The 19,384-nt window shown below is 36.9% G+C and overlaps 1 protein-coding gene across 4 annotated transcripts in view; it reads right to left on the bottom strand.

Moving 5' to 3' along the window:
* FAF1 (Fas associated factor 1) overlaps positions 1-19,384 on the bottom strand; it is a 438,758-nt gene that overhangs the window by 133,920 nt on the left and 285,454 nt on the right. For all 4 annotated transcript variants that reach the window (XM_021097817.2, XM_084965116.1, XM_084965117.1 and 1 more), the window contains 2 exons: positions 9,103-9,198; positions 186-312 (listed from right to left, as the gene is read on the bottom strand). In XM_021097817.2, coding sequence (XP_020953476.1) covers positions 186-312; positions 9,103-9,198 — 223 coding nt within the window. The remainder of the gene's footprint in view (positions 1-185; positions 313-9,102; positions 9,199-19,384) is intronic.

The following is a 19,384-nucleotide window of genomic DNA, read 5'->3' as shown; positions in this document are numbered from 1 at the left end:
CTGGGGATGGTTGGGCACGAGATTAGAACTCAAGAAGCTCTGGTTTTAATGAATGATATCTCCTTGCAGTATTTTATCTTTCTAAACCTGAAGGTCAGTAAGAGATTAAGTTCACTGTTCTTTGTAAGTTTCTGCACTAGGAGAGAGAATTACAATGCTGGACCCAAAGAGCTATTAATACTCACTCATTGGAGATTTCCTTAGGGCAGATGATGCCATGCCGAATACTTCCCCATCATCCACCCCAAATTCAGAAGCATCTTCAAAGTCGTCTCCATCACTATCACTAACCATATGGACATCGGTGCTTTGCTATTTAAGAAAAGTCCTGATTAGTTTCATATTGAATTTAGGAAATCAAGTTCCAAAATACAATCACAATAATACAGAAGCATTATAAAATTTTCATTAGATACAAAGCTATTTGCTGGAGTAAAGCTTAATATTTTTCATTTTAAGGCTTACATATATTTCTATACTTGCTATGATACCACCAGACTAAAGGTTGGAGGCTGAGGGAAAATGAAGGATGCTTACAAACTCAATGACGACTGGGATTTTTGTCTGTTTTATTCCCAGCCTACAGTGCACAATTAAGTGCTCAATAAATGAGGAAATGGGTACACTTGCAAAGGTAAGAGACAAATAAGCTATGAGTCTTTCAAAAAGCTTATATGAATCTATACTTGTCAGGTAGAAGTTACAGTAGTATTTCCAAATTTGCCACTTCCTACTGCAAAGGTTCTTAAATACACTATCCTCAAAGTATTATTGGATGATAACATGAAAAATGAAAGCTCTTTGTAAACTGAAGTCTATTAAATATGAGATATAATAATGATGCTTCAATTCAATAAACATTTACTGAGAATTTACTACATGCTGGGCACTAATATACATGCTCCATTTATTTTGTTTTCAGCAACATCAGTTGAGATATAAGGCATTACAATATAAAACATCAGCTTCGAAATATGAACTCAGCCCCTGATATCTAAGTTAGAAGGGGATTTCAACAATACTGGGATTTCAAACATTCAAACTGAATTATGAATCCTGACAAATATTCATGTCCTGGATGAGACGCGGTTCCCAGCAGGGTATTTGGCTAAATGCCCACCTGTTCTCTGTTCAATAAATAGTCTACAAAGACCATTTAATACGTGAAGTTTCTTTTAATATACGGTGCTGTATACCTAAATTATGAAAATGCATTCAAAGAAACAGAATCAAAGACTCATAAAACTTGGCTGGGGGGATGTCGGCGTTCAGGTAGTCACAGAATCATGGATTTTAAACCTAGAAGGGATTTTAAAGATCTTTTATCAATGGTTTTCAAATTTCTTTTCAGAGTTACCTCCTTCCCCCTGCACCAAGCAAAATATTAGTATAATTACAGTGCATAAATAGATAAAATAAGACCACTCCGGTTGATGCAAGGAGAGGCCAACAATGCTCCTGAGCCTGGCCTTTTCTTCCTCATGACCTTTTGACAGCTGGGGCACCTCTGAAGGCTTTCAGGACACTATGGAACAATTTTTAAAACTACTAACCCAGGGCGTCTAACAGCTCCAAATGAAGAGGCCAAGGTACTCAGCAGGCTTAGCATTTCCTCCATGGGCATAACCAAGCATTAACGTCCACATTGCAACATTTTCCCTCTTAAAGTTAGTCTTCCCAATGGTTTGAAAAGAGAATTAATGTACATATACTTATTGGATGAATAAAAATGAATGGTCCTTGCCCTAAGGATCTATCTGCTCTTCTGACTATACCACTATTTCTCACAGAAGTCTTGGTTCTATTTGAAAGCCTAATGATAACTTTAGTGTTTTGCTTTGTAGAGCCAAGATCTCTGATTTCAGCAATGCAACAGCTTAAAAATTCAAAACCAGAGTTCCCATCGTGGCTCAGCAGTAATGAACCTGAATAGGATCCATGAGGACACGGGTTTTATCCCTGGCCTCGCTCAGTGGGTTAAGGATCCAACGCTGCTGGGAGCTGCGGTGTAGGTAGCAGATGTCGTTCAGATTCCATGTTGATGTGGCTGTGGCGGTGATTTGACCCCTAGCCTGGGAACTTCCATATGCTGCCGGTACAAACCTAAAAAGACAACTTGCCCCCCGCCCCCCCAAAAAAAACCTTCAAAAGCAGTATGAGGGAGCCTCCTCTTCAAAATAACATTTACTAGGACTTGAATTCCATCTGTGTTTCATGTAGGCAAATATCTGGAGCATGAACTTCCCTTGAATTTTGAGGCTCAGCCTTAAACAGGTAAAGCCTCGGATCTAAAAGGTATGCTACACGTTCCTTTGGGTACTTAGCCAGGTTCCACAGGCAAGGGGAAAGAAGCAAAGGTCCAGAATGATCAACCTCATACCCGTCAGCTAAGCAATCATCTCAGCCTTCACCTAGTCTTGCCGCGTACTCACCCTCCCTTTAAGAGGCATCAGATTAAGGATGTTTGGAGGACACAGGGATGAAAAAGAAAGGGACCATTCTATATACCATCTTTTCTTCCTCACCACTTTTACCTTATTCCTCACATCTATCCTCTTTCTCCTAATCCAGTTTTCAGTCAAATAATAGCCCCTTTCCATAACAATAGGAATTTATCTCATACTAGGACAGTGATTTTAATTTTGTGTCTATGTAACACATTATTTTGTCCTCACAAATTACAGAATTCTCAACTCTTTTAAGAGTCCAGAAAGTGAAATCCTACAACATCTTCAAAGGGAGGTATCTAAAAAGCCGATTTTGTTGAAAAAAGTATATTTCAAATATGAATTATTGAAGTATCTGCAAGAATGAGCTACTTAATTATGTATAAGGAACTCCCAATCTCTTCATATTTTCTTATCAGCCATCTAACAGGTTAGGAAAAGCTTTTTCTAAAAAATGAGATAAACAATCTTCTTTCATTAATGTTTGCTGATGAGAATAGATAATCTCTTGGTTCAGTCATGACTGCCCTAAAATTCTTTGAATCCACAGAAGGTATTTATTCAGAAATTTTTTTAAAAAGATAAAAAAATTAGTGATTCTATTTTGGCTGTTTATTGCATTCATCTACTCCCTTTATCATTTAACAAACATTTATAAACCTCACTAAGTGCTACATTGCCTGGACCTGGGTGAAAGATATATAGCCCGTGTTCTCTCTAGGAATACCACATAATATACACAGATAACCAGAGTACCTAACAGTAAGTGTTATGACAGGTAATTTCAGGGGAGAGCACTTAACACACTGGGAGTGGGAGGAATGGGGGGCAAACTTCTTAGAAAATATGATAACCAAATTACTTGAGACAAAATCTAAAATTCATACACATAAGGCAAGCTTATAAATGAAGCAGATATTCCTTTCACCAACTAATTACTGTGTCAAAGAACAAGGCTAAAAGCTAGGGATACAAAGAAAAAACATGGTTCTAGTCTTTAGGAAATTCTCATTTTAAAGGAAGATGTATTTAGTTGCAAATACGTCTTTTCAGTGTGTTAAATGATACAAAAAAAAAAGTATAAGCAAAGACTATTGGATAATAAAGGAGAGAGTGATTAGTTACATTAGAAGGCTCTCCACGGCCTGATGCAAGTGCTAATATTTAACCCATATCTTTAAAAAATATACCAATGTTGTGGAGTGTATATAATGAAAGACTGGTGGAGAGGGAGTTCTACTCTAGGCAGATGAAAAAACACAAGCAAGAAACTGGATATCTAAAAAACCAATAAATAAATTCAAAAAACAAACTACATGAATCATCAGTTCCATGTATGAAAGAAGGAGGACTGGCTCTAAGGCAAGAAAATTTTAATGAGACTATATTGTAGTAGTCCTTAAATGGCACACTAAGGTATGTGGATTTTACTCTGATGTCAATAGGAAAATCACTAAAAGAGTAAGGAGAAGGTTGTTCAAGGGAACAACTCTGATGGGTGTGCGTGCGTGCGTGCGTGTGTGTGTGTGTGTGTGGTTTATCATATGGCAGATTAGACCTGAAGACATGAGAAGGAATGCTCACTTCAAAGTTTCAAGTGAGAGGACTTGAGAGCCTGTACTTGAGCAGTAGTAGTGGGAATTCAATGAAGGGGACAGACTTAAAATATACTTTACTAGAATTGACTGCAATTGTTGACCAATTAGATTAGAGGATGAAAAAAAATGGAAGAAGCAAGTAAGAAACCAAAATTTCTAGTTTGGCTGTCTGAGTGGGTACGGAAAGTCAGGTCTGGTGAGGAAGACTACTGAGGTCGGTGCCCAGATAGAACACATTTGAGGAAACTACAGGACACCCAGGTAAACACATCTAGTAGGCAACTGAAAAAAATCCTTTGGGGAGCCTAAGAAATGGGCCCAGAAAAGATTTAGATTTGCAAATGATCAGCAAATAAATAGTAGCTGAGGTTATAGAAAGTAATAATATCAGTTAAAAAATAAAGGAAGAATGGTGATAAGGATAGAAGTTTACAGAATATATATACACACATATATATTTATTTCAATTGATGAAGAAAGAGAAACAGTAAAAGAAACAGCTATCAAAGATTAGAAGGGCAATTAAGAGAAAGAATCTGAGAAGCAACGTCTGAGAAAATTTTAATTGGGACAAGAAATATTAGGTTAGGTAGGATGAGAATTAAGGAAGAGATAGTTATGATACTGTGACCAAAAAACTAAACCAAAAAAAAATGAAAACGTGACCAAAAAAAAAAAAAAAAAAAAAAACCCACAAAAACTACAACAAAGAAATCTGAATTTATAATCGAAAGACCTGGTGTTGAATACTTTATTATTTTCTGTGTGACTTTGGGTGAGCATCACTGCATCGACCATAGAAGGTAATTTATATTGACCCACAAAGGTGGCTGTGAAAAGGAAAAGAAATGGCATAGCATGGCATTTTATAAAAACGAATTTTTCCTTTTCTTCACTCTAACAACATGTTCAGATCTTCTCATCCTAAAAAAAAAAAAAAAATATTCCTTCAAACTTAGCTCCCATGAAGCTCAGCAATAGATATGGAGAGAATAAAAATGCAGGAGAGACCTCTTAACCCTCTGATGTGAGAGAGGCTAGTGGGGGTAGGATCAATTTGATGGGCAGAACATAAACTAACAGCAAGCACCTCAACTAACAAATTAGGGTAACAACTTTGATGCTGATATAAAAATATCCTTATTTGAACAGTAAAAAAGGAAAAGGATATAAAGATCTTCTATCAGATCAAGTGGGACAGTTTCAAAGAAGAGCAGGTCCCTCAGTGACTGCAGTAAACAGTTCTTGCCTTGGGCTGACGATGAGCATTAACATGGGTGAGCAGATGGGTTTTGAGAAAGACAGAAGTTCAGTTTTAACAGAGTGAATCTTTAGTAGGGATTTGGATGGAGATGTTTAGAAGGAACTGGATTATGATTTAGTCTGCCTCTGGTGAGTATGTGGCATGGCACCACTGGTAGACAAGCTAAATACTTGACTCATCAAGTTTTAAAGACTGAAATATAGACTTTTGGCAACTATCTGTATTCATGTGGTTAGGTAGTGTTCCTTGATGGAAAGACCGGGCTCTGTTCAGAGCCATGTTTCCAGCACTTAACGCCAGCGTCAGGTGTAGAGTGGTTGTATGATGAGAATTTATTGAATGCCTACTGAATGAATCTTTTCTGTCACTTCAGCCAAAAACTAGGTATTGTTGTTTCCTCCCTCCCTTCTCCCACAGATCCTATTAGACACCAGTCCTACTGATTTTCCCTTACAAAATATATTCTGAATCCATGTCCTTCTCTCTTTTTCACTAATGATGTTCTAGTTCAGGATCTCATTATCTTCTGCCTATACTAGTACAATAGATTCCTATCTGATTTGTCTGTCTCCAGTCTTGCTTCCCTTACATCTAGCCTCTGTACAGCAGCCAAAGTGCTTTTCTCTAAATTTTCTACTTGGGAAAATTAAGAAAAAAAAAATCATTCCCCACTTTTAAAGTCTTTTATGGCTTCCCACAGTTCAAGTGCCCAACTTGACGTATAAGACCTATTCACGTTTGCCTCATCTCCCATCTTTGCCTCCCACTTTACTGTGCATCAACACCAAAATATACGAATTTCTCCCCATATACTACAATATATCACACTGTTTCCTCCGAATGGAACACTACTTCCAACACTATTTCCATGTTTGTTTGTTTTTTTTTTATTTGGCTGACTGTGACTCATTCTTTATAATTTGATTTGGATGTCAACCTGTCTAATCCCTGCTCCTCTTCTCTATTTTCTTCTTTTTTTTAAAAAAAAATTAATTCACAGATATTTATTCTGTGGCTGCTATGTGCCAGGCGCTTTACTAGGTGTTAGGCCTCAGAGGAAGATAAAGCAGATAGGGCTTTTCCTGAAAACATTCTTGAAGGTTACAGCACCTCCCCATCACATGTGCTCCCCTAGTGTCTTATGTCTCGTTGTCTCACTTTTCTCACTGATTATATAATATGAAATTTTCAGTTTACATTCATTTGACTAGCATATGGTAAGTATTCAGTAGCTGTCTCCTTAACTGAATTTATAAATAAATAGTTTTAACATTAACTGCACTTGAAATTTGTTTTTGTTATTCTTGGGGTACCTACCCTGCTCCTCCACTAACAACTGAGGATTGGACAATTTCCAAGGAACCTGGGTCCAGGGGGTCCCTACACTGTCCTATCTAAGCAGCTGGGATAAAGAGAAAACAGGTATCTAGCTAAATATCCAGAAATATAGGAAGATCTTTGAAAGGGAGTACAGAAGCAAGGGGAAGATGGGAAGAAACAAGAAAATGTTCAATTAGCATAAGGACAATGTATTTGCAAAGCTAGAAAGAGGATGTAAGAAACAAAATTCTACCAGCTTGAGAACACATAACTATAGTGCATATAAAACTGAAAACTTGAATTTAACTACTGGTTTCAAATATCTCCCTCCTAACTCAAGGCTTAAAGACAGTCAACAGCAAAACGTTAACTGTACTGAAATGCATGAAGTCATGTAAGAGGAGGGTTAAAACCAGAAGAAAGCAGCAGAGCCACTGAGTGGAAGCTACAAGGTCACAGCTTCCAGTTTAATATAAGGTAGATACTAACAGACAGAGATCCTCAGCAATGGTACTTGTTGCCTCCTGAGGTCAGAACCCGGCCAATGGAGATAAAAGGGAGCTCTTGCAGCACATAGACTAATGGTCCTAACATTTGGCATGTAGAAGACATTAAAGAATTGTTTAAATGAGTGAGAGATGAATGGATGGGAGAGTGTAAGTAAAATAAGAAATCCTTTCCCGTTTTACAATTCTCTGACAACATAAAAACCAAGTCAAAGTTTCTTCCTCACTTCTCATCAGCCCCTAGAGGAAGTGGTATTGACAGCTAGCCAGGGAAGGAAAAATAATGGACTCAACCCAGATAATCAGATTTTAAAGAAATTCCCAAGGCCGTGGCTGTTTTAGTTTTACAAAACCCCCTAACTCTACTTTACCTTCTTCTGTAATTAACCTAAAAAGTATATGCCAGCTTCACAAACACTGTTTATCACTATATGGCCTTGACTTCTTCCCACTGAAGGGACTGTCCAAAAAACACATATAATGGGGAGGGTAAGAGAAAGAAATAAAATGAAGTGAAATAGGTAACTGTCACCTCTCAGAACATAAAATAATTAAGAATTTTGGGGTGAAGCTAGTTGGCTCCCCTTTACTGTTAGTAAATTTAACCACTAAAAGAGTTGAAGCACAACCTACTTTAGTGATTAAAAATATACTCAAGCATTAGAAGGAAATATTTCAATAAATTATTTCTGGCAATTTCTGCCAAGCACTGAAACGCAATTATTTTTTCTTTCACAAGGAATTAGTGAGATAAAGTGCTGGGAAAAAAAATGGTGTGGGCTTTTTAAAGGAAATTAACATTTTTAGAGGTCCAAGAAAACAGTACAGTAGTATCTGTAGAAGGGGGAAAACCTCCCTTCTTTGCAGGTTTCTAAAACCCAGAGTAGCAGACTATCATTTTCACAGGATGATCACAGACTAGAACTTCACTTATGCAGGCCCCTTTCTCTTTCACGTATTTAAGTGATATAATTACACTTTCAGAGGGTGGCTGGAGAAGTTCTGCGGCAGCTTCCGTAATGAGTATACAAAATATATCAGTTGAAATAAAAAAGTTGCAACCACATTTTGTATAGAATGCAAGCGGAAAAAGCTTTTACCGAACTAGCTCAAGCTTTTGAATACTTGGATCACTGCTCTAGCCTGAAAAACACTGGCATAAATAAAGTTTTTTGTACTATTTAGTTATGACCTCTGTTGCATGCACTTTTTAAGTCATGGTAATGACTTTTCCTAGTAGAGTAGCAGCTCAACAAATACTTGTAAAACACATAAACTGTAATGTCAAGGCTCTCTTACCCAGGCCCTTATAACCAAAGTCAGAGCTGGACACATACTGTTATTTGTAGCCAAGGAAAAGACAATTTTCTTTTAATACAGTTCAGACCCACCCACAAAGACACATTCAGGCATACCACACACATAAACGTGTTCAGTCTTCTCTGCCTTTTTTTGTTTCTACAGCACCCTGTATGCACTGCTATCACTGCGTTTACTACATTATGCCATTATTATTGGTTTGCTAATCTACCACCTTTGACTCTGAGCACTGTGGTACTGGTACACTGTTATTCATTTTTGTTACCTAGTATGGAGCAGAATGCCTGGCTCCAGAAGGTACTGCAACTCAGAGTTAAAGGACCTTCAGGATGAAGCCTAATATGTACTTACCTATATAGTCAGCAGCAAAGAAAATCCCTTTGTTAACCTGACAGTTCTAAGTGAAAATCACTTCAACCAATTCACCCAAATTCTGTCTGTTTGAAACATGAAACTTGGAGAACAAGAAGGAGCACATTAGCAATAATCTCATAAGGAAAGTTTCTGCCTTCAAGAATTTACTGAGACTCTTCACGCCACATTAACTTGATCTATTCATTGCTGTGGCAGCTAAAAAAGAATAGGAAGTGGGCAGGTGAGTGGAGCACAGGCTTTCTGTTCAATGAAAAGCTGGCAAACAGGCTTACCTCTTCGGACAGCTCCCGGGTCTGTGTAGGTGAAGATCTTCTTCCCACTGTAAGTCGATGGCAGGGATAAGAGAGCCCTGATTCAGCAAGACACATCTGCAAAAAGTAGAATCCATCACTTGTAAACAAGATGAGGTCATAGTTCACAAAAATTTTTACTTTTCAGATTTTTTTTTTTTATTATTTCTGGAGCTAGATTAGAATGTTACATTCAAAGGAAGGTTTTGAAAATCTGAAAATTTTCCAGATATGGATGTTACTATAGCCAAGGCTATTTTTCATTAGACATAGACTGAGGCTCCAGGAAACTGAAACAAGCCTAAAATGAAGCTAATTATATATACCTCCCCACCTCGGCATGTCTGTTACTTTTCTGATTAGTAGAGTGACACCTCCATTTCCCAATTCCCAGCACAGTACTCTATAAATCTTTTTGGAAGGGTATACCTGTAAGTGTTTGCTTAAGGCATTTTTTAAAAAGTTTCTATACATGGTTATAATGCCATTTATGCTTTCATCGATATTAATCTACAATTGCAGATCATTATAGATCTGAATACATGTAATACATACATGTAAAGCTCCAGGAAGAGTACCTGGCACACAGACATTCCGTTTACTCTTTTTATTACCATTATTGAAAACCTCACCCACATTTAGCTAAAACAATTAAAGTAATATTGAATTTTATAGTGGATCAGATATTAAACAACTATTTTGAGATGTAAATTAAATTAGGGGAAATATGAGTACCAGTTACTTTTGTCTATACAGAAGAATTAAAACAATATTAAATAACCCAAAGATAGTATTTTTGTAAATTTCTGTGTGGTGCGGTGGGTTAGGGAACCAGTGCTGCCACAGCTGTGGCACACGTTGCAACTGTGGCATAGGTTCAACCCCTGGCCCAGGAACTTCCACATGCCCCATGGTGCAGCCAAAACAAACAAATCAGAGACAGTATTTCTCATTGGTGTTAGTAAAATGACACACATTTAATGTAATGATAATATAAAGTGAAACTTCCTTTATTATTATTGGAAACAAAACAGAATATCCGCTCGCACACTGAAAACATCCATTGTAACTTTGGGGAGGTGTGAATTAAACTGATATGAGGAAACAGAAGTATCTGTAAATTCACAGGGACCTAGTTACAATAGTTGCTTAGTCATAACTACAATTCAAATGTGTTATAATTAGGTTAATTATCTAAAGATGAATACTGGAATGGAAAATGCAAACATCACATAAATATGCAGGTGTATTTCAATAAATATGCAGGTGAGGTGTGTATGTCATATAGATTACACTGATAAAAATTGTATGTGTTTGATTATTGTTATTTCTCCCTTCACCTGATTAGAAGTTTTTGTTTGCTTGCTTTTGGATCTAGATATTTTGGCACTGTAAGGTACAAATGCTAGAAGACCTGCTTGAATAAGTAAATACATAAATGTTCAAGTATTGATTCTGTATTGATTGATTGATTTCTATTCAATCATATCCATCAATACAATGTCACAATTAGCTAAATTTATTTCATTTCAGTATAAATAAAGGCATAGTGAAGTTGGTTAAGAAACACAGGCTAAATTTCAAGCCCTGATGCCTTCACAATATTTTCCATTTGAAAAAGTTCTCTTCCCCCACCCTGAAATCCTCTGGTAATGAAATAGTAATGATGGTAAATGTCACTGACAATCAAAAGCAGTGTAGTGTAATGGAAAGAGACCTGAAGGAGCCAGAAAAATCTCAATTTAAGTACTGCCTAGCCTCCCGATCTTGGAAAAGTCATTTCTCTATTCAAGCTAGAGTTTCCTCTTTTATTAATTGAGGTGAGAAATCTCTGCCCTAACTGCCTCAATGGACTTTCAAAAGGGTTAAATGCAATAAGGTAAGTAAAAGCTGGCTTTGAAACTATACTTAAATAGGCAGAAGAGCTATTATCATTCCAATGATCATTAGAATTAGGACTTGGGGAAGAGAAATGGCCGATTAACTTCAACTATCTGTCTCTGCATACAGCCCAATCATGTGTAAGTTAAAAGAGGGCATGTTTGAGGAGGACCTGGAAGAAAGCACTCATGCACAGTACTACACACAGGGAAATCTACTCAATACTCTGTAGTGACCCAAATGGGAAAAGAATATGGAAAGGAATGGATATATGTACATGCATAACTGATTCACTTTGCTGTACACCTAAAACTGTACACCTAAAATTGACACAACCCTATAAGTCAACTAAGTAACTAAGCAGGACCCCATGGGCCTTCCAAGGGGAGGCTCCTCTCTGAAGTACCTAGATAATAAATAGTAACTGATGTACATTTCCTGAGTTACTTTGCAGATGCTAAAATCATCACCAAATGGAAGAAATTAAATACCTGATGATCATGAGCACATAGCCCCCAGACCTACTGGGTCCTAAGGACTGATAATGTGAACCCTTGTGATACTCCCCTGGGACTTCACTAACAACCAGTTGGAGAATTAAGCTTGAGCTCGGGAACCCCCTCCTCTCTCATCTGGCTTTTAAAAGGCTTTACAATTTTGGGTTCAGCGAGTTTGGGATATTTTGGGGACAAGAGCCACCCATCTCCTGCAATAAACCTTTCTCTGCTCCAAACCCCAACATTTTGGTTTGTTTGACCTTACTGCGCATCAGGCACATGGACTTGTGCTAACAACGATACCCGAATAAAATTAAAATTTAAAAAAAAGTACGTGGTACTAAAAATGGGCTGGCTCTGTAATGGGGCTTGTCTCCACAGTTATCAACATTGAGCTTCCCCAGAGCTACTAATAATTCCTGAAGATAAGAGGAGAGTGGCCAGCACTTTCTCCTTCATCTAGAGCTGATTCACTCTGCACTGAGGAAATTAAAGGGTCAGGAATTTCTGAGTTACCATGTGCCCAAGACTAATTATAGATAAGGCATAGTGTCCACTTTCAGGGAACCTATTTAAGGCTGAGATTCCAGGCTGGCTACAGCACTCAAATTGCCCAATGACAATGGGCATAATCAATTAGAATTTCTGTACTTCAGTTTTCTTCCTTAGAAAATGGTGTTATACGATCTGTCCTTAGTTTACCAATAAAGGTATTATAATCTGTTCTATCTTCCTGACAGAGTTGGTATGAAGACCCTCTAAGATAAGGTATCTGAAACCAAATGGTTAGATAATTATAAATGATCGATATTATCATTGTAGTATTTACTTTGTAAGAAATTGGAAAAAGAAAAAGATTAGGGCTGAACATTGTTTGATTTTATAGTTGAAGATTTATATCTAGATTTACATGTATCATATTAGTTAATTAACCTCTACATAATGGTAATCTTTCAATTACAAGATTGCTTTAACCTAATATAATGAAGGGGACTGTGGCTCAATTCAAAATCTATTCAAGGCTTTATCCAGATTTTTTTTTTTTCTGGCTTTGTTAGATTTTAATTCTTTGACTTTCCATCATGGCAGATGCAGAGATTCAAAATGGGTTAAAAAAATCCAATATAAGGTAAAATCAAAATTCCTCTATTTTATTATTTAATTTTACACACTTGTTGCACATCTGGGTATGATCTTCCAGATACTCAGGGACTGGGAGAGGCTGGGGAAAAAGTAGACTTCATCTCACTAGCTGAAATGGGTTACTTTGTTGAAGAGCACAGGATTTTGTTATATATGTACTAAGACTTTTTTAAAGAGTAATTTTAAGTAACTTAAAATTGAGAGGGAAATAAAGAGATTTCTCTGAAACCCCTTGCCCCCTCCCACATGCAGTCTTTCCCATTATCACCATCACTCACCAGAATGGTGTGGTTCTTTTAAGAGGGATGAACCTACAGTGACATGTCAAAATTACCCAAGTCTATGGTTTACATTAATGTTCATTCTTGGTGATGTACATTTTATGTGTTTGGGTAGAGGTGTAATGGCATTTATCCATTACTATAATAACATACAGAGTATTTTCACTGCCCTAAAACCCCTCTGTGCTCGCTCTATTCATCTTCCCCTGACTCCTCACCACTATGTCGCCACAGTTTTGCTTTTTGCAGAACGTCAAATAGTTAGAATCATTTAATGTGTAGCCTTTCAAATTGGTCTCTATCAATTAGCAATATAGTCATCCCTTCCTACTCAAGAAGCAGTTAGTTCCAGGCCCTGATCTTAGGATAGATACCAAAGTCTGCATTTGCTCAAGTCCCTTATATAAAATGGCATAACACGGCCAGCCCTCTGTATCTGTGGGCTCAACCTCTATGGATTCAAAAAGCTACAGACTGAAATCCATGGATATGGGAGGCTGTATGCATTTTGAGTTCATCTATGTTTTCGCTTTTTTTCCTTTGTCAAAAACCAGCTGACTCTATTTACAGGGTTCTGTTTATGAGCTCTCTAAACTGTTGATCTATTTGTCTTCTTTTTGTTGTTGATACCAATACGACAATGTTTTTCATTACTGTAGATTCACAGTAAGTCTTGAAGTCTAGTGTCAGTCCTTCAAGTTTGTTATTCAATTCACTATATTTTGAATCCTAAAAGGAGTGCTGAAGTTGGGGGCAACGCAATGAAACAGCTAAAAGAGCTCCTTCCTCTGTGCTTTCACAGTAGCGTATTTCCACCTTTCTTTTAATATTTGTGTTACAGTTATTTTATTTCCTCTTATCTCTTGGGTGTAGGCTAGGTACTAGATCTTTTGCACCTCCCATCGCTTCCAGTAGCTAGCCCAGTCCCTTGTTTAAAATGATAATAAATGTTTACTGATTGGAAGAGGGGGAATACCTCAGAATCTCTAACCCTGAGATTATAATCTGCCAATTTTTTTGTATAAGAAATTACTGTGGCTTAATCCTGACCTGATAGAGTTGGACAAACATATGGTACTACACCACATCTGAAAAAGTCTCCTCTAAATCTAAGATGAATTAGTGATAACAAAGTATTATTAATTTTTTTTCAGCCTCCTCATTAATATAGTACAAGCATCCTTCTGTGAATCAACAGAAGAAAGTATAATCACGAATCAAAGACTATTCAGGGTAAAAATCTGAAGATAAGAAAATCCAAAAGAGAACAGTAAAGCATAATAAAAACAATGTTTCAAACAGCAGTAGTATACCAGTGTTACAGGAAAGGGTCTCATGGTATATATACAGTTTTCCCCCAGAAAGTAACACTGATTTACACTCTTCCGCCACCTACCTGAACTTGCATACTTAAACGCATCAGTGGGGTAGAAAAATTTGTGAACTGGTAACTTCTAGGAACAGAAATACTCAATAAAGTCTTTCTATATAAAGAACGATGATCTTCATTTGAGCCAATACCAAGAATTTAAGCCTGAAATTATGCTGGAAATAAACACTATGTAATGAATAAGAAAACAGATAATATCTGCAACTGCAAAGTGGAGAGGACAAACAAACCTGTACCTGTAAGTCTAGCTTAGCCCTGTAAGTCTATGAGGGCAAGAGCTGGGCCTGTTTACTTTTCTCCTAAGCTTATCACTAAGAAGAGTGTTAACCCTTGAGTGAAAAAAGAAAAAAATGTCTCTGAGATTAAAATAAATGTCTCTAATATACAAGGAAATCACACAAGAGTATTATGGAACCTAAAAAAAATATAAATTGCAGGAATGACACAGAATCAGAGAAACTCCATAAGACACTTACATACCTAAAACACCAATTAAGATTAGATTTTATCTGAAATTCTAGTTTCTCATAGCACAAGTTACTCCTTCAATACTTTATTTTGAACTATAATAGACTGATTGGGAAAGACAAATTAGCTTGAAATAACCCGTCCCCTCTCCTGTCTATGATGCTTCAAGTACTTACAGAGCTCACCTGTCAGAACCGGATAATAAATGAGACAAGAATATTCGACACCAGTTTCATGATTATGCTTAGAGGTATGATCTCATAATTGAAAGTGTTGAAAATCCTTGTAAATAAGCCTTTAAAAGATATTTTGAAAAATATCTTGGAAAGATGATGAAAATATACCCATAAGGCAGATGAAAACAAACAAATGCAGCTGTCCTAATGATAGAAAAGAGAGATAGTAGTAGACTAGTACCTTTCTCAAAGGGTACGGATAAGGCTGAGCTAACGTGTAAAGCATTAAGAACAAAGCCTAACCCACGCAAATACTCAATAAACACTTTTTTTGTTATTCTGTGAATGAGTATTTGTGGCTTGGGACAAAATGACCCAGCATGAAAACACTGATTCAAAATGATGCTGATTCTCAAAAAACTTAAGAGTGAAGGACTATGGAAAACATGACTCTAATAGTAGTTATGATATTTATATATAAAAAATGAAGATAATATTTCAGGGTGGACAAAAGCAGTATTTCTAAGTTAACATGACTTTATAAATTATTAGCATTATTTTAATGAATTTGACAAGTCTATATTCTCCCACATTAACACAAAAGCATATATTTAAACTGTTTAACAAACCCTCCTTTTTATAAAAATAAGGGATTTTACAGTATACTTTAAAAATAAGGCCACATTTTAAAGCATAATAGCCATAATAGGCAAGAACTTAGGCTGATTCTTCTTGTCAGCTGATGACTTAAAGTGCAATAGGGAAGAACAAATATATGGTCCTATATTGGATCTGCTTCTTTTACTTTAATATATATATTTTTTGGGGGGGAGGAGGGGGTCTTTTTAGGCCCACACCCATGGCCTATGGAAGTTCCTGGCCAGGGGCTGAATCAGAGCTAGAGCCACAGCAATGTGGGATCCGAGCTGCATCTGCAACCTACACCACATCACTGCCATACCAGATTCTTAAACCACTGAGCGAGGGCAGTGATCAAACCTGTATCCTTATGTATACTGGTTGGGTTCATTTTCGCTGAGCCAAAATGGGAACTCCTCTTTTACTTTAATCTTTATATTCTATTGCTTTTGTTACAAGTTAGGCATGTTGCTAAAGTGTCCAGAACTGTATAGGATAGCCCATTCTCAAGGCTTTGACCTTTAAAGGTATACTACTTTGCCATTCATATAGAGATAAAAACTTGCAGAACAGAGAGGAATGTTTGTCTTGTTGGAGGTTTATAGAAACATTGTAACTGGATCTATCTGCATGTACAGGTGCAAAACCAAATGATTCAGTCACCAAGGAGTTTGCAACAACCAACTACACTCCTTTCTCTTCCAGTATAAAAGAAGCCTGAAGATAGTAGGATAGTTCTTTGGGCCATTAGCCTACCATCTTTTCAGAGGGCTGGCTTTCCAAACAAAGTTGCTATTCCTTGCCTTAACAACTCATCTCTCCATTTACCGAACTGCCAGGCAGTGAGCAGCATAAGCTTGGACTCAGTAACATAAGGATGAGAAACCTATTTTTAAATTAGACTTGAAGAAAAAAATGACCAAAATCAGTAAATCTGCTGTGTTAAAAAATGATCTGAGGGGAGTTCCTGCTGTGGTACAGTGGGTTAAGGATCTGGTGTCTCTGTGGTGGTACAGGTCTGATCTTAGGCTTGTGCTACCACAGTTCTGGTATAGGTCGCAGCTATGGCTCAGATTTGTTATCTGGCCCTGTAACTTCCCTATGCTATGGATGTAGCCAAAAAAAAAAAAAAAAAAAAAAAAAAAAGTGATCTGAGGAAAATGCAGGCACTTAAAAATCCTTACGGATTGCTAAGGAATCCTTTCTACTTAACAGGAGACAGTTGGATGTAGCATGGACTTTTAAAATTAGTAATACGCATTTAAAGTTAATTTATGTCTTTTCATGCCTTGAGAGCTCATTTGTTTTTAATGGGGAATAATATCCTATTGTCTGGATGTACCACACTGTAATTTATGCATTCACTTACTGAAGGCTATTTTGGTCGTTCCCAGGTTACAGCAATTATGAATAAAGCTTCCATAAACGTCTATGTTTAGAGTTTTACATGGACATAAGTTTTCAACTTCCTTAGGTAAATAACTAAGAAGCAAATTGGTAGTTCATATGGTAAGAGTATGCTTATTATTTTTGTAGGAACTGCCAAATTGTCTTCCATTTTGCAGTGAATCAGAGTTCCTGCTGCTCCATATTCTCACCAGCATTTGGTATTGTTAGTGTTCTGGATTTTAACCATTCAAGTAGGTGTGTAGTAGTATCTCACTGTTGGTTTAATTTGCATTTTCCTGATGACATATATGGTAGAACATCTTTCCACATGCTTATTTGCCATCTATATATCTTCTCTGGTGAGATGTCTCTTAAGGACAGGGGCCATTTTTTAATTGCGTTGTTTTCTTGTTGAGTTTTAAAAGTCCTTTGTATATTTTGGATAATAGTCTCTTATCAATGTACCTTTTGTAGATATTTTCTCCCAGTTTGTAGCTTATCTTCTCATTCTCTTGAAAGCAAGGTCTTTTATTTTTTAAATTTTTTTATTTTTTCTTTTTGCCATTTCTTGGGCCACTGCTGCGGCATGTGGAGGTTCCTAGGCTAGGGGTGGAATCGGAGCTGTAGCCACCGGCCTATGCCAGAGCCACAGCAACACAGGATCCCAGCGGCGTCTGCAACCTACACCACAGCTCACAGCAACGCCGGATCTTTAACCCATTGAGTGAGGCCAGGGATCGAACCTGCAACCTGATGGTTCCTAGTCGGATTTGTTAACCACTGTGCCACGACAGGAACTCCAAGATCTTTTATTTTTTAAATAATTAATTTTTTTTTTTTTGCCATCGCCCCTGCCTTCCCCTCCCCCATGCCCCCACCCGTTGCATATGGAAGTTCTCCAGCAAGGGATCAAATCCAAGCTAGAGCTGTAATCTCAGCAGTGCTGGCTCCTTAACCCACTGCACCAGGCCCTGGGATCAAACCTGCACCTCCATAGAGACAAGTTGGATCACTAACCCACTGCATCACAGCAGAAACTCCAGCAAGGACTTGTAAAGACAAAGCTCAAATTCACTTCTGCTATTCGCCGTTCTACTATTTACGCCAATCAATATTTTAAATCTTAAGCCTTAGTTTCTTCTATAAAAAAATCAATAATATTACCTCTCCTCACAGACTTTCTATGAGGATGGCTTAAAGAATACATTTGCCACATAGTACACATTCCACCAGTTAGAGAATAGTCTTAAAATCTACTTGAAGGTTTTTTCTTTTCTTCTTATAGAAAATATTGAGTATTTTCTTAGGAAGACAGTAACTGTCAATGACTCTCAAAGTATGGTCTATAGACACAAGATTCCTGAGAATCCCTTAGGGGGTCCACAAAGTTAAAATAATTTTAATACTAATACTTAGATAATATTTGACTTTTTCACTGTGCTTTTTCACCATCAGTAGGCAAAACTGTTGGTACCTTAGCATGAATCAAAGTAGTGACAACAAATTGTGTTAAAGTCTTCAGTGCCATGTACTTGCTGTAAAAATGCTAATTTCATTAAAGAATGTCCCTGATGAATGGGTAAAAATTATTACTCTTAATTAAACTTGACTCTTAAGTACATGGTTTTTAATATTCTAAATAACAATTGGTAAGTTTGCATAAAACACTCACACTGCATAGCAGAGAATTATGACTGTGTTAAGGGAAAAACACGTGTGCAGTTATTTGAGAAGTGCTCTGAATCAGCCACTTTTTTCAAGGAATTATTGAAAAATTGTATTATTACTTAAATGAATAGGAGATGAACTATGATTATTCCCAGATTTTAGGTATTTAACAGGATTTTCCTCCAAAATGAATGAAGCAAACCTTTTATTTCAAGGCACAAGTATGACAGTACTAACTGTCAATGACAAAAAGTGAGTTTTCAAGATTTAAAATTAAAATTTTGGAAAACTATCAGCCACCATGGGCTCAACAGCTCCCCAATGCTTCAACACTTTTCGAATGAGGTCAGTGGTGATATCATCAGAGTGATTTTTTTTTGATATCATATAATGAAATCCTTCAACATTAGAAACTATGCACAACTCAGAGGACCAATACTCTCCAAACAGCAAAACTGATGCATGAGTAAAGGTTCTACTCAAAGTGCAAGATAGATAGATCAATGGATCTTGCTGCAACAAAGTACAAAAAAAAAAAAAAATACAGTGATGCAGCTCCAGAATCCACATTGAAACTAACATTTATAAAACTATCACTTGCTGACTTCTGACTTAATATCAAAGAAGAATATCCACAATTATCTGAAAAGACTATTAAAATGCTCTTCCATTTTAAAACTACAGATCTGTGTGAGGCCAGATTTTCTTCATACACTTCACTGAAAACAACAT

The sequence above is a fragment of the Sus scrofa genome, chromosome 6 (genome assembly GCF_054392235.1).
Source record: "Sus scrofa isolate SSC_HxYL_T2T_F1_AM1 chromosome 6, Sscrofa_HxYL_maternal_Yorkshire_Landrace_v2.0, whole genome shotgun sequence".
In the NCBI taxonomy this organism is placed as follows: domain Eukaryota; kingdom Metazoa; phylum Chordata; class Mammalia; order Artiodactyla; family Suidae; genus Sus; species Sus scrofa.
The sequence above is the reverse complement of the archived record's forward strand: the minus strand, read 5'-3'. Positions and strand labels throughout refer to the sequence as shown.